The sequence below is a fragment of the Sabethes cyaneus genome, chromosome 3, assembly GCF_943734655.1.
Source record: "Sabethes cyaneus chromosome 3, idSabCyanKW18_F2, whole genome shotgun sequence".
In the NCBI taxonomy this organism is placed as follows: Eukaryota; Metazoa; Arthropoda; class Insecta; order Diptera; family Culicidae; genus Sabethes; species Sabethes cyaneus.
This window is the reverse complement of record NC_071355.1, coordinates 85,088,187-85,103,228: the sequence shown is the minus strand read 5'-3', so window position 1 is coordinate 85,103,228 and position 15,042 is coordinate 85,088,187. Positions and strand designations below refer to the sequence as shown.

The following is a 15,042-nucleotide window of genomic DNA, read 5'->3' as shown; positions in this document are numbered from 1 at the left end:
CAAACGCAAAATGCATAAATTGGAGTTAAACGTCTTAAAAGCGTATTGTTCAGCAGTGTCGCCCTCCAAACTTCTTGTAATGGCAGATTTTGTACTTTTCTGACTTGCCGTTAAAACCTTAAGCAATATTCACTTTCATCATGTTAACCCACATTCTAAGTCCATGTAAACAAACCACCGATAGACGTCAATCAAGCGAGGTTATGTTCGGCCGTACAAAACTCTATTAAATGTAGTCATACTAGTGCCGCGAATAAAATATTACGTATCGCTTGTGAATACCGAAGAAACCACACTCTCCCATAGACAAAGACATAAATTCACACTGTAGCATAAAAGCATAGCATGCATTAGTATTGAAACTCATATACCAACAATAATGCAACATCATCCGATGTAAAGCGACAAAAACTCCTCCGCTTCCACGATGATTATTTTGTATGCTCCAAAATTTGGTGGTGTTTCTTTCGTTTCAGGCGAAGTAAACCGACGCATGGCATGAAAACAGCTATGAAACCGATACGGCAAGTGCGAGTGGAATGAAAGTCTGGATAGGTAGTAGGCGTGCATTCAGAAATTATGAAACGTTATCAAGACGATCCTCTGAGTTTTGGTCTTAGTTGTCCAGCAGCAACCGCTACCGAAAAACATTGTGTAATCTAGATCTTGAAAATGTAACCAGTCTAGTCGTGGAAAACGTGTTTGTCTAAATCGCAAAAATTGCTTGTAAGTGAAACTTGTGACGATACTATCTACTATATCACGAATCTGAAAGAGGGCCGAAACAGACAGTTTTCTACAGCATAAACGACGCCACTCTCATCGAAATATATTACAATTAGCGGTAAGTGTGTCAAAGTTTCAGTTTACGAAAACATCATTTTAATTAATTACGCTTGCTAAAAAACATTATTGATGAATACGTAACTGCTTCGTAAATCGATATACCTTTGCCATGCCAAAACATCAATCAAACCTCGTATAGTCAGTATAGTGCAGTGTTTTGGTTTGAAAACGTTACAACAGCAGGGCGCGTACGAGGTGGAAATTTTGTCATAAATGCTCACTCACACAAGAATAAGGTTAGATGTTAACTGTGGGCTGTATAGGCAGCCACTTATTGGATTTAAATCAATTTCGAATATGCTTTTTCTTCGAATGTATATTTCACAGAAAAGGCAAAATAAGGCAGTTTCGAATTTGGTAGCAAACCCTTAATAGCATAATGATAAACATGTTTTAAGTTTTTGAGGTCCCACAAAAATTTGAGCTTCAACGCAATATGTCTTCGAAGCTTTCGTTGTCAGTTTCACGCGAAATCGTCTTCCACGGGTAAACAGTATTCCAGAACGGACCGCACCAGCGGCAATACACTGATTTTGGGCAATATATATCCGAGGATTTTCCCGCAATTCTGGAGATGAAACCTTAAGACCTTGAGTAGGCTGACCAAACGTCCCGGATTTGGATGGCTTGTTCCGGATTATTAAGCGTCCCGAAAAGTGTCCCGCATTGATTCGTTTTTTAATCGAAATACTTTCCAAGAATGTAACGCAGGTTATATTGCATGAGATCTCTGAAACATACCTCTCATCGATATTTCAAACAAATTCTTTTAGTACAGCGGTCAGTATTCACTTTTTTCGCTGAAGTATAATCCGTGATGTAAGGATTATCCCAAATGATCTTCAACCGCAGTTGACGATCAAGAATTCCATTTCGACGTTTAGTTTAAGCTTTGTTGGTAACCTTTAGAGTTTTCTTGTACTTTTTATTCACTCGCACCATAGTTCTTTTAGGATAATCTGTCAGTTCAGTCAGTTCCTTCCCATTTGTCAGCTACCCCTTTTTTGTCTACCCGGCCATTTATATATCTGTTTTCTTTACGGAAATCTATATAAAATCCTATAAAGAAAGATAAACAAAGACATTTATCCTATTTGCACCTTCCGCTAGCAATGACCACCCCACCCATAGGTAATGAATAGTTTTGTTATTTTACTATACGTTTCAAACAAATAAGAAGGTGCAACAGTTTTTCTTCCATGGATACAAAAAACCTGTCATTCCTATCATCTCACTTCAAGACAAAACTTGTTTGTAAACAATGTATTTAGTTTCACCACCAGGAGCAAGCATGTACAAATTATTGGCGAGGCCCACTCTGGAACATGATACATATAGTTAACCATGGGAAAAACATGGTTTTCTCAGATCAACTCCACACGGTTTGAATGATTGCCCCTGTGACTCAAATAGAGTCGGCCAGCAACACTTAGTACTAATGGTCGAACACTTTTTATACGGGTCACTTTGATTCGGCGCATAATTACACTTGACAAATCTACAGCTGCGAGCATTGCCGTTCAGTTTTTCATATTTTGATTTTTTCTGTACTACGGATAAATTTTTACAGTCATATGACCGTTACTCCCCCTTCTCGTCAGCAACCTCCTGTTATCAGCTCCTCCTTTTGTCCTGTCCTTATGGGAGAACCGTCTAAACATTTCGGACCCCCTGTTGTCAACCCCTTAAGTGCTGATTCTCTTATGTCAAGGAACATGTGTGCCAAGCTTGATGAAGAACGGTCAAGCCGTTTCGGAGCTATGGCCTCCCCCCTATTAGGGACCCTCCCCCATCTTTTAAGGAACCTCTCACCCCCCATTTTTGTTGAACCCTCAGTTCTGATTCCCTTATGTCAAGGAACATGTGTACCAGGTTTGATGAAGAACGGTCAAGGCGTTTCAAAGTTATGGCCTCCCCCTGTTAGAGACCCTCCGCCCCCTTTTTGTTGACCACCCAGTGCTGATTCCCTTATGTCAAGGAACATGTATGCCAAGTTTGATGAAGAACGGTCAAGCCGTTTCGGAGCTATGGCCTCCCCCCCTATTAGGGACCCTCTCCACGTATTAGGGAACCTCCTCCCCTTTAAGAGTTAAGAGCTCCCCCCCCCCCTCTTTTGTCAACCCCCCAGTGCTGATTCTCTTATATCAAGGAACATGTGTGCCAAGTTTGTTGGAGATCGGTCAAGGCGTTCTGGAGTTATGGTGGAACATACAAACATACTTACGCTCCTTTTATATATATAGATGTACTGGTCAGCCCCACCATGGATCAATGTGATACATACAGGTGTGGCAATGTTGGTTAAGTGGTGTTAGTGCAATGAAAAAATTTCATCATGGTGTGGGTGGAATCGTAAATCGATCAATCACGATGAAGCGTGACGTCAAACTCCAAAAACAAACCCCATTGTCCGACACGGTTTGTTTTTGTAGTTTGACGTCGTTTTCTGATTTTTCGCTACTAATACCATCAAATGTCCTCAACTGCCACACCTTTTTAAACCTCATTGACCATGGATGGCTATAATTAGGGACAGTACTGTCATGAAGAACGAGGTGGCTAAAATCGAGCAAGCATTGATGGTAGAGTAAAACCAGAATACACACAAGAACGCTTAAAAAATTAATAAGCTTATCGCTCACTTTTTTTTATTGCTTAAGTTGGCTGGATAAAATATTCGGCAAAGTTAAAGAATATTAAATTTTAAGTAACTTTGGTGAAGAAATTAAAGTCATATCTCTTATGGCTGATAGGCTGGAGCAATTTAAAATTTTTTGGACGGGGTGGACCTAAAAATCCGTGTTTTCTTATCTCCTCTCGTGTTCATTTCTCACAAATTATGTCTTCTGAGCACTTTCACATCCATCCAAAACGTACATTTTGTTTGAAGGAATCAAGTCACTATCTCCTTCGGTTTTGAAGCTACAGGCATTTTTTCTAAAAAAATATATGCTTTTTTCAAATGTCAATAACGTATTGAATAATGAAGTAAAAATTACCGATTTATTAACCAAAATCACAATATTCGGATTAAAAAAGCGAAAATAAGTCAAAATATTCGTATTTTCTTAATCATGTACAATTAATACTGGTATAACTTCTCGGTGCAATTTATGTTTCTTGCAAACTGGAATACCTCTAATGTTTGATATTAGCAGATCTGAGTATTGTAGCACCATACTCATTAAATCAGTGGTTGTTTTCTCGTTCGAAAACTTTCGCGTATATGTCTTTCTCTAACTCGCCTTTATATCTTGTTAATTGCTTTCTGTGCCTCTTCTGACATCATCCCAATCGATAATATCAAAGAATCAGGTACAGTGGAGCCATGCATCGAAATTTTGTGCCTTGACGATCGAGGGGTTCACTGTTTCAAGATACTAAAAGTGTAATTCTCATTTTTTAACCATTTTCGACCAATCAAGTACAAAAGTTCCAATATATGAAGACCCCATGCCAGGAGTAGCCCGGTTTCAACGAGAATTACTCTTATATTTTCCTCTTACTCTTATATGTTGCCAAAATCTAAGCCATGCCAAAATCGGGACCCTTTTTTGATGTGAAACAATTGAATGTAAATGCTTTAGAAATTGACTAAATATTATTAATCAACGATTGCAACCATTTTATGTTTAAAAAGTCCGCCAAGAGCTATCCGTCTAGCGCAAATAAATTAATTATTGACACCCTACGGTAAGACGTAGTCCTACGGCAATAAAAATATTATTGTTCGAAGCCATATAACTTTTTTTCATGAACATACTGAGAGCATCATTTTTTCGTCATTTAAAAAATACGGAAACTGATTGATATTTAAGCATATTTGTGGAAGTGAAATATCTTGTGTTGCCAAAAACGAATACTTTTGCTGCCAAACTCGAGGCATACCAAAATACCGTGCCAAATTCGAAATCCAACTGTATAAAAGATTTTTCAACTCGAAAAAAAACCAGAGCCAGCTTCATAAGCTGATTACGGATGATTAAAATAAATACAAGCATTTAGACTTATTTTCGTTTCTCATTCAATTCTATTAACGTAAAAATTGTTATTTTGATAAGTAAAACGGTAGTTTTTACTTCATTGCTGTTTAGCAAAAAAGGGCCTACCCGGACCGATGTGATTTTAATGAATATCGGTGGCCAATAGATAACTAAACATAGAATCAGAATTCGATTTGCTGCTTTTGAGCAGTTTTAACGTTATTGACATTTGAAAAAAGCATATTTTTTTAGAAAAAATGCCTGCAGCTTCAGAACCGAAGGACATAGCGACTTGATTCCTTCAAACAAAATGTACGTTTTGGATGGGTGTTAAAGTGCTCAGAAGACATAATTTGTGAGAAATAAACACGAAACGAGATATTAAGAAAAATGGATTTTTAGGTCCACCCCGACCAAAAAACCTTAAATTGCTCCAGCCTATCAACCATAAGAGATATGACTTTTATTTCTTCAGCAAAGTTACTCAAAATTTAATATTCTTTAACTTTGCTGAACATTTTATTCAGCTAACTTAAGCAATAAAAAAGTTTTTGTTTTGCACTCGCTTACTATGATGGCCACCCTAATGTCATATGCACCAAAAAATGCGGAAGTTGAATTAACAAATTTTCTCCGAACATACTATATACCTAAAGTTAACGGTGTTGGCGTAATTACTTTTGTCCACCTAGTTTTAGGTTTCATCCCACAGTGCGCCTCAAAGAAGTATTCGTCCTTTTATTTTTTGATTTTTATTTCATTGACAAAGGTTTGGATGTGTCAGATGACGTGATAAACGACAAGTTACTGATGAAACTAAACATACGCAATCATTATGTAGCATCACTTTTCGAACAAAGAAAAATCATATGCTCCCGAAATAAATGCAGAACTTTCTGAATATTTTATCCTCAAAAATTTAAAATTGTGTTGCAAACAGAGCAATCAATGCAAACAAATAACATTTTAAACATCTCTATCTTTCAAATCCGACCACTCCAAACACGACGAAGATTTTCCAGCAAACATTCATACAATGAATTCTACACGCAAACCACACACTTCGGTTCCACCTTTCGAAAATTCTGCTTCATACAATTCGCGAATCATGCCCTCGTCCAAACGCGTTTCACGTTTACACCCATTGATTCAGTATGGAATAAGCACGCGCTCAACACAATAAGCAATAAGCGGACAAGAATATGCAAACCAGTATCGCGCCACCATGAACACTGGTCGCAATGTTTCCTAAGATGGTCAAAAGCGTTGTGATGGGATATGGGAATACTTACGAAAGCATCAAATCACAGGAAAAAACTTTCAAAAGCAAAAGTCATGACGTTGACGTCAATGAATCTTCACTATCATACACTATTCCTAGCCGTCATCGTATATCAATTGGACTCTATCGTTAGAAAAATGAAATGAAATCAATTCACACAATTACCGGCTGGCAGTGTAGTAGTACATGTGGCGTCATCAGTAACACCCTAAAGCGAGAGCAAGACAGCGCTCGACATGCCCGCGGAATGAGGATCTGTCGACCAGTCATTGAAAGGCTGCTCCATCAGTCGGACGACATCGAAATCGCGGTCTGTAAAAACTGCAAGTGTTTCAGCGGGCCATTAGGCTACTAGGTTGTAAGTGTAAGCCAAAGTGCACTGAAGCTACACAGCCTTCATCGCTACCTCTCCGCTCGCTCACACAGTAACACGGAGGTGGACAACATATCGACCGGCAGGCTCTAGTCAGTGGCTGTTCCTCGTAAGTGACTACCAATGAACTACTCACCATTAGCTTTACTCTCTCACCTGGTGTTTGCTAATTTGACCAAGTAGTAAATGCTTTGTTCGTAGTGAATGTGCTATCTGTTTGTTGCAATATTGGCTAGTTGCGGTCGTGTCACAAGGAAGCAAAAACACTTCAAATCCAATGGATATTGTCGAGGTCAATAGACAGCTTGCATACAAAAAAACTCGAACCGTTTTGAAGTAAGGCATGGCGGTTGTTACATAATGTTACCTACGATGTGATTCAAACCGGTATAACACCACAACAAAAATTGGAAATAGATTGGATTTGTTTATATTTCAAGTTTATTAGTGTACATCGCGTGCCTCCATAGTTCGAAATTTGCCGAACCGCGTCACCATTTTCGCTGTCTCCAGGCACGCTTAGCGAGTGAACTGCAGTTGCTAGGCAACAATCAGTTTAATATGTAACAGCTGATAGACGAATTTTCAACGTATTCTAATCGGAGTTTAAGTACGAGGACAAAGTTTACGTTAAAATAAACTTTGAATTGCGATGGAGTTTCGGTCGCACTGCAGATGCTTTCAGCATCTACAATGTTTGATTTCAAAAGAAGATTACCTCCGATTAGCAAATCAAGTGCCCTTCACGGCATCAGTACCAGTAGGTATTAGGAATCGTTTGACTCCGGTGCATCATGGACAACGAGTTGTATAATCTCGTAAGATTTGTAATTGTGACTTTGAACAAGTCACAGATTCAGATTATACGACGCCCGTGTTATGAAACCATCCGGTATGAACCGATGTTTGTTATCAATTCTGTGCCAGGGCCCGCTGCATTGCAGTGAAGTCAAAAGAAAAAGCGAACAAAAAACACCGAGTCCAAGTGCATTATTTTGCCAAAAGTCAAGCTTTATATAGGTATTTTTCATAAAAAAAAGTCTCGTTATTCTAAAAAATTAATTCGTCGGCCAATTTTTTACATGTGAGTAAACGAATTTCAGTAATTTTACCAGCGAAAAAAATCTGACATCTTTTATGAAGCATGTAGGTATATTCAAAATGAATAGAAATACCTATTTTTTACTTTACTGCTTTCTCCATGGAAAGGAAGCTATAATTTAACTTTAACTGGACATGGCAGCGGACAAAATATTTTAAAAAATCAAAATCTTTTTTTTTATTTTGGATATCCATTCTCTTGGGTTTTCTATTTATTTTGATACTAATTAATGATGGTCCGCCCAAAGAAAATGGATTAAAAATTATTAACTGTTCCAGTGACGCCCTTAACAAACTGAATGAAATAAACTGCCACTCCTGAAAAATCATGTTTTTTAAGAAACCTTTTATAACTTGGGAGCTTTGTAAACACAACGTTACTTGACTAAACCTGGCATGTGTTAGAACGAGAAGGAAAACCTGATCATAAACGAGCGCGAACTGGTCGACGGGTGGAACCAGTTTTTCGAAAACACCTATATGACGATGTTGCAAAAATAGGCGGAACAGAAGTTATTCTAGGAGTGCTCACAGAAAATAATGGTGTCCCAGCCGCTGATAGAATTCCTAAGAAATGGATAGGAATAGACGAACTCAACCCGCACCCGGGACAAAAAAGAGAACCATACCCGACCCTAACCCATCGGATACGGGTACAAGGTTTCGGTTAACATTAGCCGTGCCCTACCATCTCTACTCGGAACAATCTGAGCGACCTTTAGGAAGCTCGCGTCACTGCAGACCAACTTTGTATTATCCTACTGCCCAAGTAATTTTTGTTGTGTAATAACTTATCAAGCCCTTGTTCCACGGGAATTAGCTGTGCAATAGTTTAATAAGCTATTATACAACAAAAATGTTACTAGGGCTTCTACAGTAATGTCGGGACAAGCTAACGAAACTGATGAAAGCAACAGTGGATCAAGTGATGTGTTTCGTACATCTCAGGAGCACTTTCGAGGCGCTGCAAGATGCGGCGAGAATCGCCCTTGAAAGAATGATTCGACGAACGAGCGTAGAAGTGACACAAAGCACTCCATGTTCCATTCTTCGCACGCTGTAACAATCGTTTCAAATTTAGTGTTGGTTAGGAATGTCTTCGTATTCGTCAAAGTGGCGCTTTGCAACGAAATGAGTGAAAGGCCACTGTCTGTCCGATGAATGTAAATGAAATAAATAACAAATAATAATACTAATAATAATAACCCCTTTGGCCAAACGCCCTACTAATAATAATAGCCCGGGTAGGTGAAAGTTTCCAACATTACTGCTGAGAAGTGAAAAATTAAAATACTAAAATATAAAATACTTGTCCAAAGGATACTCCTGTTGTAAGTTAATATTTGGGAATGTCGATCATAGATGGTGCCAAATTCAGACAAAATGTGTGACGATATTTTTTGATATTTTCTTCAAAGAGTTATGCATGATTGTCCGAGGAAGGGGCCTGCTTTGTGTTTTGCAAGACACTACGACCAAGAAGCGTACACTCAAAATAATATTCACGTTGAATTTATAAGAAAAGTTATGTGAATATTTTCTATCCAATTTTTCCTATACTATTTACGTGAATTCGAAGTAGTTCGCACTTGTTATTATATACTTGTTATTATATTTTCCAATAACAATCAACTGAAAATCACATGATTTTTCACGTGGAAAGGACGTGTGGATTATTTTGAGTGTACAATTTGAAGGAACGCGACAGTGTCTCCGAAATGCGCCTATTTTAGATCAGGTTTCCATTATTGTCCATACGCATGCGAGAGTTGTGGTGTGATAGCCAATACGAGATTGGTTCCAATTCTTCACACTCCCTTTGTCTTCCTAGTCTTTATCCTGTAAAAAAACTTTAGTATTCTTTCAACTAAACACATTTCGCACTTTTCGTTGCTTTACCAAATTTTCCATCGTAGTAATACTTAAATTGTTTTTCCAAGACCTTTTGTTGCCATCGCGTACTGGCATTTCTCGTCGAACCAGCGCCGTTTCGTGTACTCCGAATGTCTTCACTTAGCGCCGCTGTTACAACTTCACCTACGACTCAACTGTCTTCAAGGGTCGAAGCATTTAGCTCCATTGAGAAAAATAGAACCTCATCCAGTAGGTGCACGTAGTATTCCAGCATCGTTCAGCCGTCGATGGTTCGTTGTTCGTAGGAGGGGTGTTCGGCAGGTTTGCTTGTAGATCTTTGCTAGGAAAGAGAATGCTTTTAATCACAAGCTCCCGGGAAGTTGCAAACTCCGGGGAGCAAAATTACCGAACTGATAAGCGTGTGGTCGTGGGCAATGTTGTAAATCGAGTGAGAAGCAAACCATGCATACACTCACGTGAGCGAGTATGCAGAAGCATGGCATCTAACGCTTACTTAACTGATGCAAGCATACGACAAATAACCGCAGGTGCTGTTTGCATATATTCTGATGTAGCATTCGTGAACGAACAACCTCGTAGTATCTTTTCGCACAGCCTGCTCACGAGGCCAACAACTCGTGAGCATCCAACAGCCTGCGAGCTAGTACGGCACAGATTTTCCATGATTTTTTCTTTTCTTCATTTATGCCCTCGTGGCTGTAACGCGGGTAAGAGTGTGAGCCCTCGCAAGCGATCGATATCAGCTGTTCGGGTTGCAATGATGAGCGAGAGTAACGACCATGGCCGATAGCCAAATATACACTAGCAAAAACTCGTCGCAGTGCATGAAAAAATAAGAACGGGTGTCCGAAAGAAAGACTCAGCACTGATCGTAGACTCGAATCTCACTAGGCTATTCGATGTCAAGCGACTTTAGCATAGATTTATTTTCAAATCACCCCTCAATACACTTCTTTCGTGCTGAATTTTATATTACCCCGATGAAGCCTCTTCACACTGTAAGGGTCACCCTTATAATCAAATGTACTAGTCAGAGGAACGTAATGAGTCCCCGTCAAAGACGGCTATAATTGAAGATAATACTGACCTGAGCTCTGGGGTCTGAGTTCACTAGTTCCAGTGGATAAAATAATGCAAGTTTTGCAGTGAGGGTAATCCCCGGTATACAGTACAGATAAGCACGATTAAACTTAACAATAAGCATGTCACTCACTCTATAGCGCCTTTCATCTCATTACGTGACCCTGGATATTCGGGACTCTCGGTGACTTCGTTAATTAATCCGTAAACTATATCCATGTACAAATTTCATTAAATTCTGGCACCTTTCAGCTCAACCTTTACAATAATTTTGAAAAATCCCCAAAAATAATCTCGAAATGAATTTACTACGAAATATTTCTCGGTATGATTCACATTTAAATACTGTCCTGTCTGTGAATGATTTCAATGATATCAAAAGCTATCAATTACGTGACAGCATCATCAGATAATACCATTGATTCATGAGTGTAACCATCAATTCAATTCCGTGTTGACATTAAAACAATTTCCGACCGAACTGATACGCATTAGCGATTTGGGATTCAAGCTCGTTTTTATCTTCTCACGTATTACATCTCTGTAAACAGTTATTATCATCGCGTCTCGAATTTCAAAATAACATAAATCATCTTCTGAAAACAATCGGCGTTTATTATTATTTTTGACAAATTTGCTATTTTAGTTTTATAATTTGTATTTAAATTCGCAAATCAAGTTCGCTTCCTGTTAAAGAAGAACAACTTATATTCGTTGACCAACATATGCGATAACAAACGAGGCAATGATTAAACTGTAATCGGCTAGTCTGCAGTACGGCTTCTCCAGCCGTGTCCTTGCCCGTTGTTTTTTATTTCCTCAATTAACTACATGCGTAAACGAACATCGACCGAACGGTGGTAAAACTCATAGCGGCAGTGGTTTGGTTGCTATTTTTACCATTATAAATCTCCATGACCTGAGAAAAACCAACCCACTTGTACTCGTACTTGTAAAAGTTCCTCCCGTCAGTTGTTGAGACCGCGGATCGGAATGTTTTTCTTAATGTTGAACATCTGGCAATCGATTTTATGCACACAGATCCCGCATTCGCATTCCGCATTAAATGCAGTGCTTATAAATCAAAAATTTGCATTCTGCACTGCCCGGAAGGCTAAAAGTTTTTACCACGAACCGTTGAACCGTGCTTAGTGTACTGAATATGCAAGGCATGCGTTAAGGCCAGATAACAATATTGTGAGTCGTTTTGCAATAACTGCTGTACCACAAGGAAGTAAACTAGGACCGTTACTTTTTCCTTTTTCTCAACGAATTATGAATTCTGCTGCCTAGCTATTGCATTTTTATATGGTTATAGCACCTAATTAACTTATTTTAAGATTGGTATTCGAATAATATTCTTAAGGTTCGTTTATTATATTACCTGGCGTTCACTTTACTCTTTACTGCGTTATTTAGTTTTCCTATCAATTTCTAATCAATTTAATTGTAATTCTTAATGTATTGCTCAGTTGAATTATGAACTTAGAACAAGTCAATTTAGCCGATTGCTTAAAATAATAGATAGACTCATCCATTTCTCTTTCTCCTCCAGTCTTTTTTTAGTTGTACGCACCATACGGTCATCTAGATTATGGATCGATTTCCCACCAGCAAGCACGGGTTTCGAAACCCATTCGGGCAAAGACCATGGATGGAGCAAAGCGGAGCGGCAGCACCGGCCGGAGGGGCTACCGGACTGAAGGGTATAATAGCTGGCGGCATTACCGGGGGTATTGAAATTTGCATTACATTTCCGACAGAATACGTCAAAACGCAGCTTCAGCTGGACGAGAAAGGTACCTATAGTGGTTAAACCCGTTTGATTACCGATAATTTATGTCACAATTGCAGGTGCAACTAAGCAATACAACGGCATTGTTGACTGCGTTAAAAAGACGGTAAAAACTAATGGTTTCTTTGGTCTCTACCGGGGACTGAGCGTGCTACTCTACGGGTCCATACCGAAGTCAGCAGTTAGGTATGGGATTAAATTAATTGAATAACCCTTTCCAGTCCCCTAATTATTTCTTAACGACAGGTTCGGTGCCTTTGAAACATTTAAAGGACATTTAATAGAACCTAGTGGCCAACTAAGTACCTCAGGTAAACTGCTCGCCGGTCTCGGCGCAGGTATCGCAGAGGCTATCCTTGCTGTTACGCCCATGGAAACCGTTAAAGTGAAGTTCATCAATGATCAACGAAGTCCAAACCCAAAATTTAAAGGCTTCTTCCACGGTGTTGGCATGATTGTTCGGCAAGAGGGCATGTCCGGTGTCTATAAGGGCCTAACAGCAACCATCATAAAACAAGGTTCCAATCAGGCCATACGTTTCTATGTGATGGAATCGCTAAAGGAACTATACAAGGGAGATGATCCTTCCAAACCTGTGCCAAAGATGATGGTCGGTGCCTTTGGTGCTGTTGCAGGTGCTGCCTCTGTATTCGGAAACACACCCATAGATGTGGTGAAAACTCGAATGCAGGGACTGGAAGCTTCCAAATACAAAAACACAATGGACTGTGCTGTAAAGATCTGGAAAAATGAAGGTCCGTTTGCCTTCTACAAAGGAACAGTTCCACGGCTTAGTCGTGTATGTCTAGATGTAGCTATCACGTTCATGATTTACGATTCATTCATGGAGCTTTTCAATAAATTCTGGCGCTAGGACTAGACACAACATCAAAGCAGTAAGAGCGCCACATCTTATCACACCACATTGAACTTGACAAATCGCAACAAGAACGATAAGACTAAACACACGCGCGCTCATCTCAACTATCATTGGCAGGGTATTCTGAAGCTGACGCATTTAAAAAACGCATATATAACGTCGTGACGCATTTGTAGCGAAAGCAAACTCAAATTACTGGTATAGTCAATCTCTCACACTCATGTGCGATACGCAACCGAACCTAATCAACACATATTTACTGTAACGTTGATCGGTATGAAAGTAGTTTGTTCAAGCTAAACAAGAAGCACAGCTGTAGAACGTAGGTTGTTGATTGCACAAACTTCGAACAGTGGTTTACCCTCCGAGTCCGATTCGAATCATTGCCATTTTTACACACACGCGGGTTCTACAAACTTACAACTGTACTTTAATTTTCTGACGTACTTCAACCAGCCATTCCAGTTTATGTGCAAACTATCTGTTTAACTTATTTTTAAGAAAAATTCTAAATCTAAAAGGTGTACCAAAAACAACAATCTGTACTAAATGCTTAATTTTGGCCAAACATGCGATTAATTCCTCAATGTTGAAATTTATGGTTTTATTTACTGTTTTGTATAGCAATGTTCTTTATCGTATCTATTTTGGCAACAATCGGAATCAAACACAAGAAACGTAATGCCTATTTATTGTTGGATGTGTAATATATTATTATGAATGTATCATAAAATGCTTCAAAGAGCAAGTGTAAAAATATTTCCTCGAAAGAACGTTGTCCAAAGCTAAGTATTCTGCTATAATGAGCTTCATAGAAGAAAAAATATTTTGTTGTGGAAACGTTTTTGATGTGGAAAACAAGTGACATGCGATTGAGGTTCCCATTTCTCGCAACTCTCCTCTTAGTCTACTCATGTCTTGTTTATCTTCTTTAGTAGTAAAGAGCTGGGGTAGCTCTTGCTGTATCAAGAACTCGGGTGCTCCACCCCAGTCGGTTCTGCGTTACTCGGTGCCAATTGGTTGAGTATCAAATCGTGATACTCGCAAATCAGCTTTGATCTGGCCCAACCGTCTAGCACATTGAGTCCCTCTGTTCCGGTGGGGTCCTTGTAGAGAACAAATTTCACCGCATTGTCGTCCAGCATCCTCACGACGTGGTCGGCCTACCGAACCTCTTTCGCCAAGTGAATGACAGGAATCTCTACCAGATGTGCCTGCAGCTAGTGGCACTTGGGTCTTGCGAATAGAATGAGAGAGAGAGAGTTACCAATTGTCAAAATTTAAATCGTTGATGAGCTGGCGAGTAGCCATCATCGCGATAAAAATTAGCAACATTGCGCGGGAGTTTTCTTCGACGACTGATATGCGAAATACAAGGACGTTTTCACGAATGACGGCACCACGGATGATGCCATCCGAGTGAGATTGCTTCTACACAAGCTGAGCACACCGTTACACGAGAAGTGCGTAAATACAATCCTTCCCAAGCAGCCATAGCAGGACCGCACTCTGGATGAAATCGTGTAGAAGCTGAAGAAATTGTTCAGTGGCCAGAAGTCCTTTTCCCATTGCCCTTACAAGTGTCTGCAGCACTCCAAAAGTGAAGCGTTTTCACGGTTTGCAATATCGGAATCAAGCAGAAGTTCGACAAAAGGCAGAAAGGTATTTCAGTTTACATATAGCAAACCACCTGTAGCGTTGGGTCCTGATACTCCTGTTGTACGACTCCGACATTCAACATATTCCGATATAGCCAAATTTGGTATTGCTGACTTCCTATGCCGGCTGATGCCATCCCAACGTCGACCGGATGAAGGCTACGTGATT

At 39.5% G+C, this 15,042-nt stretch overlaps 1 protein-coding gene across 2 annotated transcripts; it reads left to right on the top strand.

Annotated features, from left to right (window-relative positions):
- Positions 1-552: 552 nt before the first annotated feature.
- On the top strand, positions 553-13,945 carry LOC128741893 (putative tricarboxylate transport protein, mitochondrial). Of its 2 annotated transcripts, none has more exons than XM_053837997.1 (4): positions 553-844; positions 12,096-12,339; positions 12,395-12,521; positions 12,582-13,945. In XM_053837997.1, exons 2-4 carry the CDS (start codon positions 12,135-12,137, stop codon positions 13,207-13,209), a joined length of 960 nt encoding a protein of 319 aa, XP_053693972.1. In that variant the 5' UTR covers positions 553-844; positions 12,096-12,134; the 3' UTR covers positions 13,210-13,945. The 2 variants fall into 2 exon arrangements, with proteins under 2 accessions (XP_053693972.1, XP_053693971.1); XM_053837996.1 differs by lacking the exon at positions 553-844 and adding an exon at positions 6,401-6,593 and having other exon boundaries at positions 12,582-13,944.
- Positions 13,946-15,042: the final 1,097 nt, after the last annotated feature.

What these genes read in the sequence shown, in the direction of transcription:
- LOC128741893 (XM_053837997.1), top strand. Translation starts at nt 12,135, where the DNA reads ATGGATCGATTTCCCACCAGCAAGCACGGGTTTCGAAACCCATTCGGG. An exon ending in GCTTCAGCTGGACGAGAAAG is followed by an intron (nt 12,340 to 12,394) that starts GTACCTATAGTG and finishes TCACAATTGCAG; the next exon opens with GTGCAACTAAGCAATACAAC. An exon ending in ATACCGAAGTCAGCAGTTAG is followed by an intron (nt 12,522 to 12,581) that starts GTATGGGATTAA and finishes TCTTAACGACAG; the next exon opens with GTTCGGTGCCTTTGAAACAT.